At 42.8% G+C, this 15633-nt stretch overlaps 1 protein-coding gene across 3 annotated transcripts in view; it reads right to left on the bottom strand.

Moving 5' to 3' along the window:
• The window catches only part of Cdk5rap2 (CDK5 regulatory subunit associated protein 2), a 173905-nt gene that overhangs the window by 89899 nt on the left and 68373 nt on the right, over positions 1 to 15633 (bottom strand). For all 3 annotated transcript variants that reach the window (XM_052176652.1, XM_052176649.1, XM_052176650.1), the window contains exon 13: positions 2970 to 3140. In XM_052176652.1, coding sequence (XP_052032612.1) covers positions 2970 to 3140 — 171 coding nt within the window. The remainder of the gene's footprint in view (positions 1 to 2969; positions 3141 to 15633) is intronic.

Here is a 15633-nt window from a genome sequence, read left to right on the forward strand (position 1 = left end):
AAGAAAAGAATATTAAGAGATTTTTCTTAAACTCTTTTAGGGGAGATATCTTATTTTATCACAAAGTCCTTATGTCCCCTAAATGATTCCATCATCCCAAAATATTAGGCAACCAACAGGGCTGTGATGCAATGTCATCTGCATATTATTACTGTGTGAGAGAGGGCAGAATGCCAACGACGTGGCAGAGGACGGTGGCGGTCCATGAACTGACACTACTTACCACAGTGATTGTCATGAAGTGAGCTGGTTCCCTCCCTGGGACCACCCTGCTCTCTGAATGACCCCTGGATAATTTCCTACCCAGTTAACATGATGGGCAAGTAGAGTGCTTACATATTTGAGCCCAGTAAAGTCTTAGTCTCCTCTGAAACTACAAACTTGATCTATCCATAAGCACAAGGGAGAAAAGGCTGAGACTGCAAATATACATTAGGGTATGTTCAGATATGACGGTCCTTCTTCATAACACACAACCCCTCTACATGGGTTCTGGTATCAAATTCAAGTCACCAGGCTTATGCAACAAGCACTTATGCCCACTGAGCCATCTTGTGGGTCCTGATCTTACTTCTTATGTTTTGATACCAAAGTTATATAGTTTTTAAAAGCTATGTAATTTTTATTGTTGCCATTTCTACTACATATGTAAAAAGAAAAAGTAAAAGAAACAAAAAGACAAAGTCTCATTCTACAGTCCAGGCTGGCCTGGCACTCTCTGTGCCTCCCAGGATGGCCGTACACTAACGATTCTCCTTTCTCACCTTTCCAAGTGGCAGGATTACCGGCATGAGTCTTCTGGCCTGAGTTCTATGTACTGTTCCTTCAGTTTAAGGTTTTTGTCTTGCCTCTGTGGTTGTTTGAATATGCTTGGCCCATAGAAAGTAGCACCATTAGGACATGTGGTCTTATTGCTTCCAATAAGGTGTAACCTTGTTAGGGGGAAGGGTGTCACTATGGAAGCAGGCTTTGAGGTCTCATATTTATGTTTAAGTTTGCTGAGTGTGATCAAGACAGTTTCCTGCTGCTGCCTTTGGATTAAGAACTGTAGAACTCTCAGCTCCTTCTCCAGCACCATATCAGCCTGCACCCTACCATGCTTCCTGACATTATGATAATGGAGTGGACTTCTGAAACTATAAGCCAGCAGCAATTAAATGTTGTACTTTGTAAGAGTTGCTTTGGTCACAGTGTCTCTTCACAGCAATAAAACCTTAACTAAACCACACTTCAGCAGACTCTTCACCCATTTGCTGAACTTAAGTCACTCACCTTTTAAAGGCTAACAGTGCTCAGACACTCTATGAAGGTAGAAATGGACACATCAAAAGTAGTCTTACAGGGAGATGTGTGGGGCCCAGAGAGCCACGGGACCAGGATCGGCCCCTGAGCAAGGGTGGGTGGAGGCATGTCCAAACCTAGAACATCTAGTCCTGAGATGGGCAGGAGGAGTAGGATGGTTCCCCCAGTGCCCCAGGCCTGCATGTCATGGTGCACAGAGCCCTGTGCTCCTGCCCCTTGCCTCACCAGAGGAAGTCATGTTGCCAGTAGTTGGGTTAAACTTCCTTTCCCCTCATAAGGTCATGTCCAAAAGTACCTGGAATTCTTCCTCATGCAAATGAAGCATCCTCAACATTTTGGTCCTGGCCAATGATAGAAACTCAGCCTAGTAGACCCTCCTCCTCCCCAAAATATTTAAATAGCCTTTGTTGCCCCCAAATAAACTGAACCAGTTCTCTAAAGAACTGGTGTGTGTGTGTGTGTGTGTGTGTGTGTGTGTGCGCGCGCGCGCGCACGCACACATTCTTTACTCATGCACTCATCGCTGACTTGAACCCACTCATACCTGGTTAAGCTTCTCTCCCTCCAGTCCAGTGCAATGCACAATGGAGCTAGCTACCCCTGGGGGAGAAGCAGATAGGGGCCTGCAGAGATGTACAAGTGAAAACCAGCTGTTTGATTGAAGAACCTTCAACTGCCGACATCTTTCATTCTATTTCCTTCTAGGAGGAATCTCCCGGTTGGAGTCTGCATACTCCCCTCACTGCATTCCCTTCACTACCATTTCTGCTTTCAGCTGCCTCCAATGATGCCCAGGGCAGCACTTCTCTACTTTAGATCCCCCAGAAATCTCTTGCTAGAGACAAAGAGAGGGTCACCTAGACCTGTCCGGAATCCTAGCTAAGTCTCCTGTTTTCAAAGGTATTGGCCACATCTTAGATCTGCTGAGCCATTTGGGGGATATAGCCTATATTAGTTCAATTCTTATTGGCTTTTCTTTACTGTGTGTCATAGTAGCAAAACTGAATCCTATGCAGTTCCCACTCATATAAACATAACATCCAAGATTTGGCTAACTTACAGCTTTGGCCACACATTGCTCCTACTCAGCACTGTGGGCTTACTCGTCTCTATTCCCCAACTCTTGTTTTAATTGGGTTTCAGTACTAGGAAGCACTGTTAAATACCTGGATTTAACCTACCACAGTTACCTGGGTAGAATCTCAGACATTCGCTCTGTGGCCAGTAAGAAGTAAATTCCAAAACTAAACAGGAAAGGAAATGGGCAAAGGAGTGTGGAATACTTGCCTTCAGTGAGTGGGCTGGGCACAGGAGCAAATCCAGCCACGGATCTGCCATTTACTGTGGGACCAGGGTAATAAGCATTTCCCCTCTGTCCTTGTTCAGTCCTATTAGCTGAGGCTCAAATGACAAAACGTAGTTCTAACTGCCACAAACAGAGCCATTAAGTCTGTTACAGGGACAGTGATGGACCATGCCTCGAATCCCAATACTCCGAAGGTGGAGGCAGGAGTCAGAAACTAAAGTTATCCAGCTACACAGTGAGTTTGAAACCTGCTAGGCAACAGGAGACTCTGTCTCAAGGAAAAAGTTTTTGGAGTTCAGAATAAACTACTAAACTGAAAGAAGATTAGCATGTGGAAAGAAAAGAAATCATGGTATAATACCTGAAGCAGCAGGTCCTCCTGACTGGCACTTCCTGTCAGGCTTCTGACCACTTGTTCTTGAGTATGCAACTTTGTATTGCTTTCACCTGGAAGGCTCTTATAATGCTTCTCCACAGCCTTCTCTCTCTCACTCACTTCCTTGCGGAGTTTCTCAACTTCATTTCTAAGGTCCTAGAATAAGAAAAAGAAGAAAAATGGGATTCACTTGACAAAGAGTTCCTGGTGACAGTTTGTTACTAAGTTATGATGAGAACAAGTTGATCAGTATATTTAACAAATACAGGTTTCTTTCTCATTTAAAGTTTTATAAAAACCCATTTTCAGGACATCACAAATTTTGAGAAGCTTTTATATGCACGGTATTATTTATAATGGTGAATAAAACAGAAAACCAAACAGCCTAAAATGGAGGAAAAATAAGAGAAAAAAATAGAGAATAATGTTTAGGAAAGCAAAGGACTGCAACTAAAGAGACGCCACCAACAGCAGTCAGCTGTGCCTCAGCCTCACAGGGCCACAGCACACAGGAAAAGGACTGGGGTCTCTCTGAAGATGTGCAGGGTAGGCTCCAGGACATGCTAATGTAGAGGTGGAAGAAGAAAGAAAGGAGAGCCTTCTTCCGTGTATTTCACCATAACACAAACTAAAACATAACACACCCATAAGACACAGAAGAGTGCTAGATAGAAGAGACAGAAAAGAAAAAAGAAAAAAGGAAGAAAAGAAGAAGAGGAGGAGGAGGAGGAGGAGGAGGAGGAAGAAGAGACAGAACTAGCTTTACTGTCTTAGTCAGGGTTTCTATTCCAGCACAAACATCATGACCAAGAAGCAAGTTGGGGAGGAAAGGGTTTATTGAGCTTATACTTCCACGTTGCAGTTCATCACTAAAGGAAGTCAGGACTGGAACTCAAGCAGGTCAGGAAGCAGGAACTGATGCAGAGGCCATGGAGAGATGTCCCTTACTGGCTTGCTTCCCCTGGCTTGCTCAGCCTGCTCTCTTATAGAACCCAAGACTACCAGCCAAGAGATGGTACCACCCACAAGAGGACCTCCCCACTTGATCACTAATTGAGAAAATGCCCACAGCTGGATCTCATGGAGGCACTTCCCCAGCTGAAGCTCCTTTCTCTGTGATAACTCAAGCCTGTGTCAAGTTGACACACAAAACTAGCCTGTACACTTTACAGATGTGACCATTTAAACTTTTACACAATAATCTGTTTTAAAATTCCCCTAAAAGTTAAAACAGATCAAGCAATTAGTCTGACTTTGCATAGCACTGTCGGGTAATCAAACAGAAAAGTTGCTTCAGCAACCTAGGAATGGAGTACTGAGGACACTCCTACTGAGGTGTCTCTCCACGGGAAAAGGAGAAGGTGAAACAGTGTTTTAGGTAACAGTCTAGGAAATAATAATGGCAGTAGTAGGAGTCTGAAGTGGATATATGTACTTAGTTTGTATTTATCAATGAGTGGCTATTAATCTCCTTAGTTCTAGGGCTTTCAGCACAATAGAAAAGAACTCAAACAGAAACCAAGTTACACTCACTAGAAACCACAGCATGAGCTACGCACATGTCGACACTGAGCTGCTTCCTTCCTTCCACTGAGAAAGGCCAGCACTCATGCTCTACTGCCATCTGTATTGTGTTCTCAATCATTCCCCACCAAAAGAACATGCTTCTTCTGTGTCTGCCAAAGTGCGGCCCCTAAACCAGTATCCCCTGCATCCTCAGAACAAATGCCGCAGACCTCTAGAGAGGCAGACCCGGGTCTGTATATTTGATCAGGTCCTCCCGGTAACTGTGGGACACACAAAAGGTCATCTCAGAAGAATGGATTACTAATGGTAGACTTGGGATGGGACCAAATATGAGTCCAAACATCTTTTCATACCCAAGAGGAAGAACAGGATCAAGAACTACAGTAAGCATATCGAAGGGAACCAACCAGAACACGTGTTCCACTATTGAGGGGAGAAAATAGGATGGTCAAAAGGATGAGCAAGTAATTAAGATACATCAAAGTACCACAACTAATGCTGGGGTTACGGTTTAGTGGAAGAAACTTAGTATTATGCACAAGCCCCATGTTCAATCCCCAAACATGCGAGTGTGTACAACTCAAACACACACACACACACAAATGCACATACGCAGCAGTGGTAAGGAATCCATGATTTTATAATACTTAAAAAAATATTTTTAGTTGTTCTGACAGAATAAATGCCTTCAAAGATGTTCCCATTCCAATCCCTAAATGGCAAAAAGGAATAAAGGCAAACAGATGAAATTCAGGCTGTTTAATCAGCTGACTTTAAAGAACATATGTCATCCTGAGTTACCAAGGCAGCTTCAATATAACTACAAGAGCCCTTGAAGTTGCAAAAGATGGCAGTAGATGTCTCTACAACCATGGCTAGCAGTGAGGATGAAAAGGGCCCACAGGTCCAGAAATAGTTCAGCCTTGAGAATCTGCAGCCTTCAAGAAAAGTGCAACCTAGGAGTAGCTTCCACCTCAGCTTCCTGAGTGCCATTTCAGACTTCTGGTGGGCAGGCAGTCAACACTGTGAATCTGTACTGTGGTGACCTGTTGTAGCTGCAACATGAAGTCAAATGCCTTTCAATGTGCTTCTTTTGTGATTTTTTTTTATGTTTAATTTTTCCTGCAAGAATTGCCCCTCATTACAAATAAGTACATAAGAAAAAACAAATACATTTTTACAGGGATACTCATTTGTAAAACAAGAAATAATGAAATCAGATAATTATCATTTTATAAACATTGGATACCCAAATATTTTAAAGAAAAATATACTTTTTAATTAAAAATCTAAGATGAGGCTAATCCAAAATAAGAACACAAATGCATTATGAACTTCTCTAAAAAGTAAACCAAAATTCAATTCTAGAGGGAGTTAAGGATTTTTTGGTCATATGTTTGTTTTTATTTCTATACACAAAATTGTCCCTTAGTGTCCCTGGGGGGATTGGTTTCAGGATCCTGAGAGATAACAAAAGTACACTCAAGTCCTTCCTATAACGGTATATTTGCAAAGACTCTCCCCATATTCTCAGATTGCTATAATATTTAGAACAATATAAATAAATGTTGTACACATCTGTTATGTAATATTGTTAGGGAATAATGGCCAAAGTCTCTACATGTTTAATATAGACATAATTTTCTACTCAAGTTTGGTTGAATGTGTGGATGCAGAATCCAGACTCAGAGCCAGCTGTGACACTAAAGCAACAGTAACAGAATAAGAATGAAGAAGCTAGCCCTGCCAACAACTGAAGCCATGCTCAAGCTGCGGGGCTTCTTTTAGACTTCCTACACCTGCAGTGAGTTTTTACATTATTTTAACTTTGGTTTGGAATTTTTCCCATTTTTATTTATTCTATTACATCATGACCTACAAAGAACACACAGCAACTAAATAATAAAGACGAAAACAAGAACATTTTAAAAAGAAAAGAGAAGAAAGCCTCCTGGTGGCTTAATCACACCTCGCCAGACTGCTCTACAGAGAAAGTTCCAAGCCAGCTAGGTCCGCAGAATCAGACCCTGTCTCCAAAAACACATGAACAAAAACCAATTCTACACAATGTTCTCATTTACCAATTTTAACAAATATAGCAAAATTAGATGTGCCCTATCCTCACAGCCTCCAACTATTTGAGCCCCCACATAACACGTTATTGCAGATTGTGACTTTTCATTGCTGTGGGTATCTTTTATTACAGCTTTTAGAGTTAATTTTTCAGGAAAATCTCTGAGAGGGATTTCTAGGTCAAAGCATACGCATGTTTTAAGGATTTTTTCCAAAGAGGCAATGTCAAAAGAAAAACAAGTGCCACAATCAAAGCACTAGAGGCCTGTGCCAAAGCCTCGTCAGAAGTAGTTTCTAAAGTATTTGCTAATGGAACCCATAGGAGACGCCTTCAACTGTCTTTAAGTTTGCATTTCCTTCATACCCCATGTGTGTATAGATGGGGTACTGTTTTGTTGTTGTTGTTCTGCCCCCCCCCCCCCCCCCCCCACTGCAAACTGTTGTATCGAGCTAGGAAATGGCAGTCCTTTCCTGAGCAGCTCAGATAGAAGCTGATCCCTCAAGAAGCATCTAAGAGGGGGGGGGCAGAGCGAAGATGAGCCAGCGTTAGCGAAGAGCAGACTGATTCCGAGCGTGGTAGCTCACAGCCATCTGTAACTCCAGTCCCCAGACATCTGATGCCTTTTCTGGCCTATGTGGCACATCCATGCATATCCTATAGAGACATACACGCATGACAAGCACACATATACATAAAAATTAAATTAAAATTAATTTTTTAAAAAAAAATAGAATCCAAGGTGTGCACTTAAAAGCACAGATCCCTTTCTTCCACATCAGAGTGCCTGCCAGGGCAAAGTGTATCTGCCTTGCTAAAGCTATTACAGAAGAGGCAGGAGTTACTTGTCCAATAGACAGGACTTCATTATATCTCTCCCTTGGGATCCTGCTGCTGTTTCTAGCCAGGGCAAACACACACACTGGGGCCAGAGAAGCAACTGTGACTGAGAAGCTGGCAATGCAATAAGGGGGAGCTGAGATGATCCCACCCTCAGGATCAATGAAGCACAAGGGACTGTGGCCGGCACTAACCACGACTCAGACCATGTGCCAGGAGTTCATCTATCTAACCTTTAAAACTTATGATGGACTGTGGTAGGACAAGTCTTCAATGCCAGCAGCTGGGAGGTAGAAGCAGACAGAACTCTGAATTTGAGGCTAGCCTGAAATACACAGTGAGTCCCAGTCAAGACTCCCCAGTGAGCTTCTCAGCTCCCTAAAACAAAGGTATTGAGGCCCAGCAGACTCCCAGCAGAACCTGGCTACCTCGCCGCTCTCTGCTTGCTGCTCCCACACTGGTGCTGCTCTGACAACCGACTGTCTTGCTATGGCTCTTATACAGTAGGCATGTCCTCAGTCCATAACCTTCATGCTTGTTGTACCCAAAGCCTGCAGTTCAGAGCTGCCCCTCACCTCCTCCAGGTATATTACCTCACTCCAGTTTTCATAACCTCCCTCCCTCTCTCCACCTCCTCCACACCTCTTCCCACACCGTCTCTTCCTGTAGCACTTCCTATTACAGTGTGAACTTTTTCAGTCCCATAAGAGCAGATCATATTTGGTTTACTTTTCCAACTCTAACCCCTATAATGGCATCAATCACACAGAAGGTGCTGTAGCAGATGAAACAGAGCCATAAACTCTTGGATTTCCCCCATGGAGAGACAGGGAGTCTATGCCTCTACTTTTTAAAGCTTAGAAATGAAGTGACCACTGCAACCTAAAGAACTGGCCATTTTTGGCCCAGGCCCAGAAGTTTCTAATTCCTGTCTCTTTGGGCATTCTCTTATTGGCCTGCATGTCCTGAATCTAAGAGGCATGGCCATCCTAATTCTCCTATGCTGGTAAGGCTAAATGCAGAAACTCCGACTGATAACCTCAGCTTAATTTTCCACCCATCTCCAACATTTGCCTGGAAACCAGCCCACCTATCAAAAGAGAACTGAGTGGAGCCAAGTAAAGCAGAAAACCATTTGGGTAAGGCCTGCCCAAATTCTTGGCTAAAAAAAGGAAATATAATAAAGTTATTATTTTAGATATCAACTTTGGGGTGATCTACTGTATAGCAATAGATAACCAAAACAGCACTCAATAAATATCAATAAATTAGATAAATGAAGTAAAGCATGAATAATGAGATAAATAAAGTAGCAAAGATACAGGACAGAAGTTGGGGTCTCATGATAGTCTACTACTGAGGCACACAGCAGCCCTACCGCCATTGAATACACAGAGGCCATGGTGGACTGCATAACAACAGCCCCCAAGGGGTACTAGGGAGTGGCACTACTAGGAGGTGTGGCCTTGTTGGAGTAGGCTGGCCTTGGTTATGTCGCAGAGGCAGGTTTTGAGGTCTCAGGTACTCAAGTCACATCCAATGTGGCATTCTCTTCCTGCTGCCTGTGGATCCAGAAGTGGACCTCACAGCTCCCTCTCCAGTACCATGTCTGCCTGCATGCTACCATGCTTCCACCCATGATAAAAGACTAAGCCTCTGAAACTATAAGCCAGTTCCCATTAAATGATTTTCTTTATAAGAGTTGCCATAGTCATGATCTCTTCACAGCAATAAAACCCTAGGAGAAGCTAATTTACCTGTGATCACAGTGAATAAGGTACAACAACTGGCTGATATCTGGTTTCAAACCCTCAGTTCACACCTACACCAAAGCACAGGTTTGGGTCTTTTTTGTAATAAAGCAATGATTCCAATCCACTTAATTAAACCCACTCAATACACCACTCTGAAGAACCACTAAATAAAATTGCAATGGAGATCTTAATGTTAAGATAGCCACTTAAATATATCTCTTTCAAATCACAATGGAACTAGAGAGAAGGCAGGAAGGCTTGAGTTTGGTCACTAATATGCATGCAAAAGTTAGATGCAGGCAGCCGATAATCCCAGAGCTAGGGGGAAAAGGCACAGAGACAGGTGAATTCCTAGAGTGCACTGGCCAGCCTGGGGGACTGAGAGAGGTCCAGGTTCTGTGAGAAAATGTTTCTGAAAAATAAGATGGTAAGTGATGAAGGACGATGCCTAGCGTCAACCTCTGGCCTTTGGAACATACACTGGTGCACCTGTGCATATAATTCCATGAACACATACATATATCACCCACACACAAAATAGAGTCAAATTAAATCTGTACACTGCCTTAAGAAGAGTGTGCTTTCTTTAGAATTTTATTTAATTGTGAATATTGTTTTAAGAGATTCCTTTTAATTAGTAAATAATCATATTTGTGGGTAAAATGTCCTGTTTTGATATATGAATATATCATGGAACAACTATACCAAGCTAATTAACAAGTCTGTCACTTAAATATCTCTTGTCGTGACATTTAGAATTTGTTCTTTTAGCAATATTAAAAATTTAAATATATTATATTCACCATACCATACAACAGATCTGGAGAACCTACCCCTCTTGTTTGAGATTGGTCCCTCTGGTGAACACCCCTCTCTACTTCTCTACACACACACACACACACACACACACACACACACACACCATCCTCCACGAAGCACCATTGAGGTCGGTCCCTCTGGTGAACACCCCTCTCTACTTCTCTACACACACACACACACACACCATCCTCCACGAAGCACCATTTAGGTCGGTCCCTCTGGTGAACACCCCTCTCTACTTCTCTACACACACACACACACACACACACACACACACACACACACACACCATCCTCCACGAAGCACCATTCTACTCTCCACTTCTGCAGGCTTATGTAATTCTGCTTGTTCACATACCAGGTCTATTTGTGTTGTTATAAATGACAGTTTCATTTTATGGCTGAATAATATTCGTGCATGCGTGCGTGCGTGCGTGCATGCATGCGTGCGTGGGTATATACACACCCGTGCATGTGGGAGTGTGCACACATGCATGTGTGCCTGTGCTGGTGTGCATTTTCCTTACAGCAGGTGATGAACATTTAGGTTCCTTTCACTCGCGACTGCTATCAATAGTGCTGCAATGAACAAGAAATCAAAGTGGAAATTTCTCAACCTACTGACTTCAATCCTTTTGAGATGTATACACAAAAGTTCAATAACTGAATCGTAAGATAATTCTAGTTTCATTTTCTAGGAACCTTCAAACTGTTCCACCAATTTACATTCCCACCAACAGTGCGCATGAGTCCCCTTTCCCTGCCTCCTCCCCAGCATTCGTTCCTTATCTTTCATCTTCTTGGTAATAGCCATTGTAACAGCTTCGAGGTGATATGCTGTTGTGGTTGCAATTTGCATTTCCATGATGAATAGGAATGTGGAACTTTTTTTCAATAAAGTAACTATTTGTATGTCTTCATCTGAGAAGTCTAATCAAGTCCTTTTCCCATTTTGTTTTCTTGCAATTATGTTGTTTTGATTTTTAAATGTTGTGGATGCTTACCACTGCCAGGAGATATGTGACTTATAACACATGTCCCCCCAGCACACAGACTGTCTCTTCTCTGCTAAACTGCTTGTTTTGCTTGGCGGCCCATGCTTTGAGGGTCATATACCAAAAAAAGAATCATTGCCCAGATAGACTGTCAAAAAATTTACCTGCAGAGTTTTACATCTGGTTTTGAGTTCATTTTTAATATAGAATGGAATAAAGATCTAATTTCACTCTCTGGCTGTCCAGTTGACCAACCTCCACTCACTGAAGAGATTAGTCCTTCCTATGCCTGTACCACATTTGGACTACAATTGCTTTGCAGTCTATTTGGTACAAAATGGTATTGCAATTCTTTAACCATTCATACTCCATGCTGTGTAAGTGTGAGTTGTCTGTGTACACAGCACTACACACTTAGACCAATCCTTGTGTTCAGCTCTGTCCTTTAAACACCTGTCAGACCCATACTTCAAGGGACAAGTCAAGTTCTAGTATATAATTGTCTGGTAATTATTCTATTCTCTTTTATCATTTGCTTTAAAAGTTTTAATTCACCTATCTAAGAGAACATGTGATAAAGACTACTAGAATATTCCATATTCCTGCACGTCTCCAAAACTGAGCTACAACATGAAAATGGCCGGCTCTTCAATTCTAGACACTTTTAAATCCCAAGATTTAAGGAGACAAACCTAAAGTTTAGCATCATGCTTGGTACACTAAAAGAAGGAAAGTAGGGAGGGAGGAAGAAAAGATGGGAAGGAGAGGTAGAAGAAATGAGACAGAGAGACACAGAGTGTTTTCATGTATCTGTCGGGGCGTTATGACCCAAAGCATCATCAAATCATGGAGAGAAATCAAGAAACCCAAGAAAATAAGCCCTTCCCTGTGGGATGTTAAACAGTGCCAGAAATTTGATAGGCAGAGCAGGTCTGAGTTCCTGGGAACTTAGGGTACACTCCTGAGACGGTAGGCGGCTCCCTGATCCCTTCCAGATGCCTGGCCTGAAACACGTGCCACAATTCCCACATAAGGAACTGTGATCTGTGGTCATGTAGGCCCAGAACAGAGTTCTCCATGGTAATGAGGGACATAGAGGCCCTGAGGATTTAGCCAATAAGCTTCCCTTCCCAAAAATCCCTTCCTGTAAAACATATTTAATCTCAGTCCACTCTGAAAAGTTGGTACACATCCATTTTCCATGACGAACAACCAATAAACAGTTTGAAAACAAGGATTGTCACTCATCTACCACCACCAACTCCATTCTACCATAGAAGGCCTCTCTATGCTCCCAGGCACAACCACCCCAAAGCTGAGGACAATCACCACTGAGCTAAGCCTACTGCCTCCATCCCCACGCCCCAGGCTCATCCTCAGCTTGCAGGCCTCTGCAGTTCTCCGCTCTTCCACAGCTCCCAGCAGTGCCTGGATGTCCAAAAGTCTGAGAAGCACAATGGCCCGAGCCTCACTGCAGGCCATGGGATGTTCCTGACTTCTCTGTGCAGTTCTCCAGCAGCGACTGGAGGCCCAGAATTCAGGAACTAGCAGCTTTAGCTTTCCCACATCTCACACTGTGTTTTCCCACTGTCACCGCCCCCACACCCACCCCAGCGGTGGCTTGGGCTTCCTTGAAGCCCAACACTCAGCAGCAGCAGCCTTGGGGAAATGCAACCAAGCACTGTCTGCATTTGGTGTTGGCCTGTGCAGCAGCCCTGCCCTGCCGGCGGTGAGGTGGAATGTGGACCCACACTTCCTCTTGGATTGGTTACATCAGTGATGGAATTCATTACCAGCCACAAGCTAGGCAAGGGCCAAGGCACGACTTGAGATAGCACTAACTTTAATAACTGTCTACAATGGTAAGGATCTCACTGTCCTGGAAAGGTAAATGAAGCTCATAGAGACTAAAAGAATTGGACAAAGGTGTATATAATTTCTAATGCTGACACTGAAAACCAAGCTAGTGTGCCCCTAAATTCTATGATGTGATCAACCAAATTGTTAAGGCCAAAAGTGCTTTAAAGCACTCCATATCATGGGCTCTCTTTAGGCAATACATCCAAATCATAAGCCAATTTTATAGTGTCTCTAGCACTTGAATCTCTGAAGCCCTCTCCAAATTGATGGCGAGGACAGGATCTAGCTACCCATATGGTCAGCAATGAGAGGAGGCTTAAAGCAAAGAGACTGGTGACAATAGGCGGATGCATGCTAAGGTGGCCTTGGGGAGGAAGCACTGCCATGGCAACTCAAAGACAGCCATTGCCTCATGCTCTCACTACCCATGAGTCATGATAAATGTTAAGGAGGCATGCGGATGGCATGCCTTTCTGAGGCAAAACAATCAGATCTAAAAACTGATACCTTGGTAGTTCTCCCAACACCCCTTCAGAATTTGAGGGCTGTTTAGAGTTTTCTATAAATCAATGCTCAACTCCTAAACAACTATATGTGACATTAGACAGAAAAGTTACATCAAGAGGGGTTCCCATCCCAGGAGGGAACTTTACTGGCTTTCAGGTTAAATGAAAGGATGCAAGATAGTCTAAGGCTACGGCTGATGCACAATAACTGAAGTCGTTTCCCTCTTAGTAAAGTACATGAGAGATTAAGAACCTGGACTTAAAGCTCTTGTGGTCAAGAAGTCCCAAATGCTGCCTTGACAATCACTCCCACATCCCAGAGTTCACCTAGGACATGTACAGAAAAAACCACAGCAGAGAGTCAAAGTACAATTTTGTGATGTCACATATCAGAAGGTTTTGGGTTCTTTGTTGTTGCTGTCACTGTTTGCAGAGAAAAAAGCACGTGACCAACTTAATGAAGCCACCTATACCCTCTTCCTTAAGAAGCCAGGCATGGCAGGGAAGATTTATGAGAAAATCGAGGAGTCAGTCCTCCCTACAGTGCTGGGCCTCATAGGTCTGACGTGGAAAGTAGAGAATTCTGCCTTAAGGTACCATGCCTCTCTCCAGGTAACAAGGAAGGAGGGATGGACCAGTGAACCTTCTGGACATTAATCTGCTGAGCAACTCTCCCAAAGAGAAGGATCAGAAGATAGAAAGGTTCCCACTGCAGAATGAGGGGAGTTCAGCCCCTCCTCTCATGGCATCTCCTTCTGAACACAGCTTTCACAAGCAGCTTCGCAGTTAAGTCCCTGAGCTACATTGTTTCTTCCAGTCACATGGAGCCAGTAACTGAAGAAGACAACTCAAGAGTGAGCATCCCACTCGTGGCTCTTCTAGTGGGCACCACCTCAGCCTCAGCTTGTCTCTAAGCAGTCCCTGTCACCCCACCATTTCATGCTCACAGTTTCCAAGTGATCCACCCAGACCTTTCACCTGAATATGTGTCACCCTCCCCTACCAGAAAAAAAAAAAAAAAAAAACTTGGCTGGAAGCAGCTAGCCCTCTTCCAAGGTTCAGGCACAGTGTCCCCACTTCTAGAAAGCACTCCTTGATGCATCCACCCTCCCTATGTGAAGTCCAAAGAGTTAAGAAATTTAAAAGTAACAAGTTACTAAGGACCCTATGGACATCATCCTCATAAAAATATAACGTACACACAAATCTTTTTCTTTAGAAAAATGTCTGTGAGATCCAAGGGCATACAGGTAAACAATTAAAATTAGGAAGACAATAAGTGAGAAATTTTGAAAAAGAATCAGAATTTTTTAAAAAGTACATCAGATTTTTTGAAAGCCTTAAAAGACAGATCAAGCAAAAGAAAGAACCCTGGAGCTTGAAGATGGGTCTTAAAATATCACATTCAGACAGAAAAGAGGAAGTTTGAGGCAGCATGAGAGGTTTCTGAGGCGCCATCAAGAGGTCAAATGTCTGTGTCACTGGCATTCCCAATGCCGGAGAAATAAAGGGAAAAGAAGACAGAAATGCAGTGAAGAACGTGAGAGGACAGGGAAGTCCCGAACAGCGGGCAACCGCGGACATGCAGATGTAATGACCCTACAGTATCTAAACAGATAGGACGAAAAAGTCCTTAGTACACACATTGTACTCAACCATCAAACACACAGGACAAAGACCAAAACCTTAAAATCTGCCAAGATAAAAATACCAAGTCACATTTAAGAGCAAACCCAAGAAACTGACAGCAAATTTCTTACCAGAAGTCTGCTAAAGGTGTAGAGTGATATATTATAAGACCTAGACAAAGTAACTGCCAACCAACATCATCAGACCAACAAGGCTATCTCTCAGAAACCAAAGTAAAGATCTTCTAAACCAAGCCAAGTCTCATGAAGCTTGTGGTCATCAGACAGTATGTAGTTACAAGAATGCTAGTGAAAAGCACACATAACAACACACATACGCAAATAATAATAACATTTAAATGTTTTTAAAAGTAAACAATTAGAAATGTATAGACCCCCAATATAAGAGCATCTTGTTTTATAAAATATTACACCTACTGTAAGAGATAGCTGTAAAACAATAGCCTGTATGTATGTGTGTGTGTGAGGGGGTTAATACCAGACTCTTCTCAAAAGATCGTCTACCAATAAACACCAGAGTTAAATATATAGTAGGTAAGTGAATTTAATAGATACTTACAGAACAGTCTATCCAACATCTACAAAAGACACATTTTTCCCATTAATGCATTCTACTTTCTCTATAAGAG

The sequence above is a fragment of the Apodemus sylvaticus genome, chromosome 3 (genome assembly GCF_947179515.1).
Source record: "Apodemus sylvaticus chromosome 3, mApoSyl1.1, whole genome shotgun sequence".
Classification (NCBI taxonomy): Eukaryota; Metazoa; Chordata; class Mammalia; order Rodentia; family Muridae; genus Apodemus; species Apodemus sylvaticus.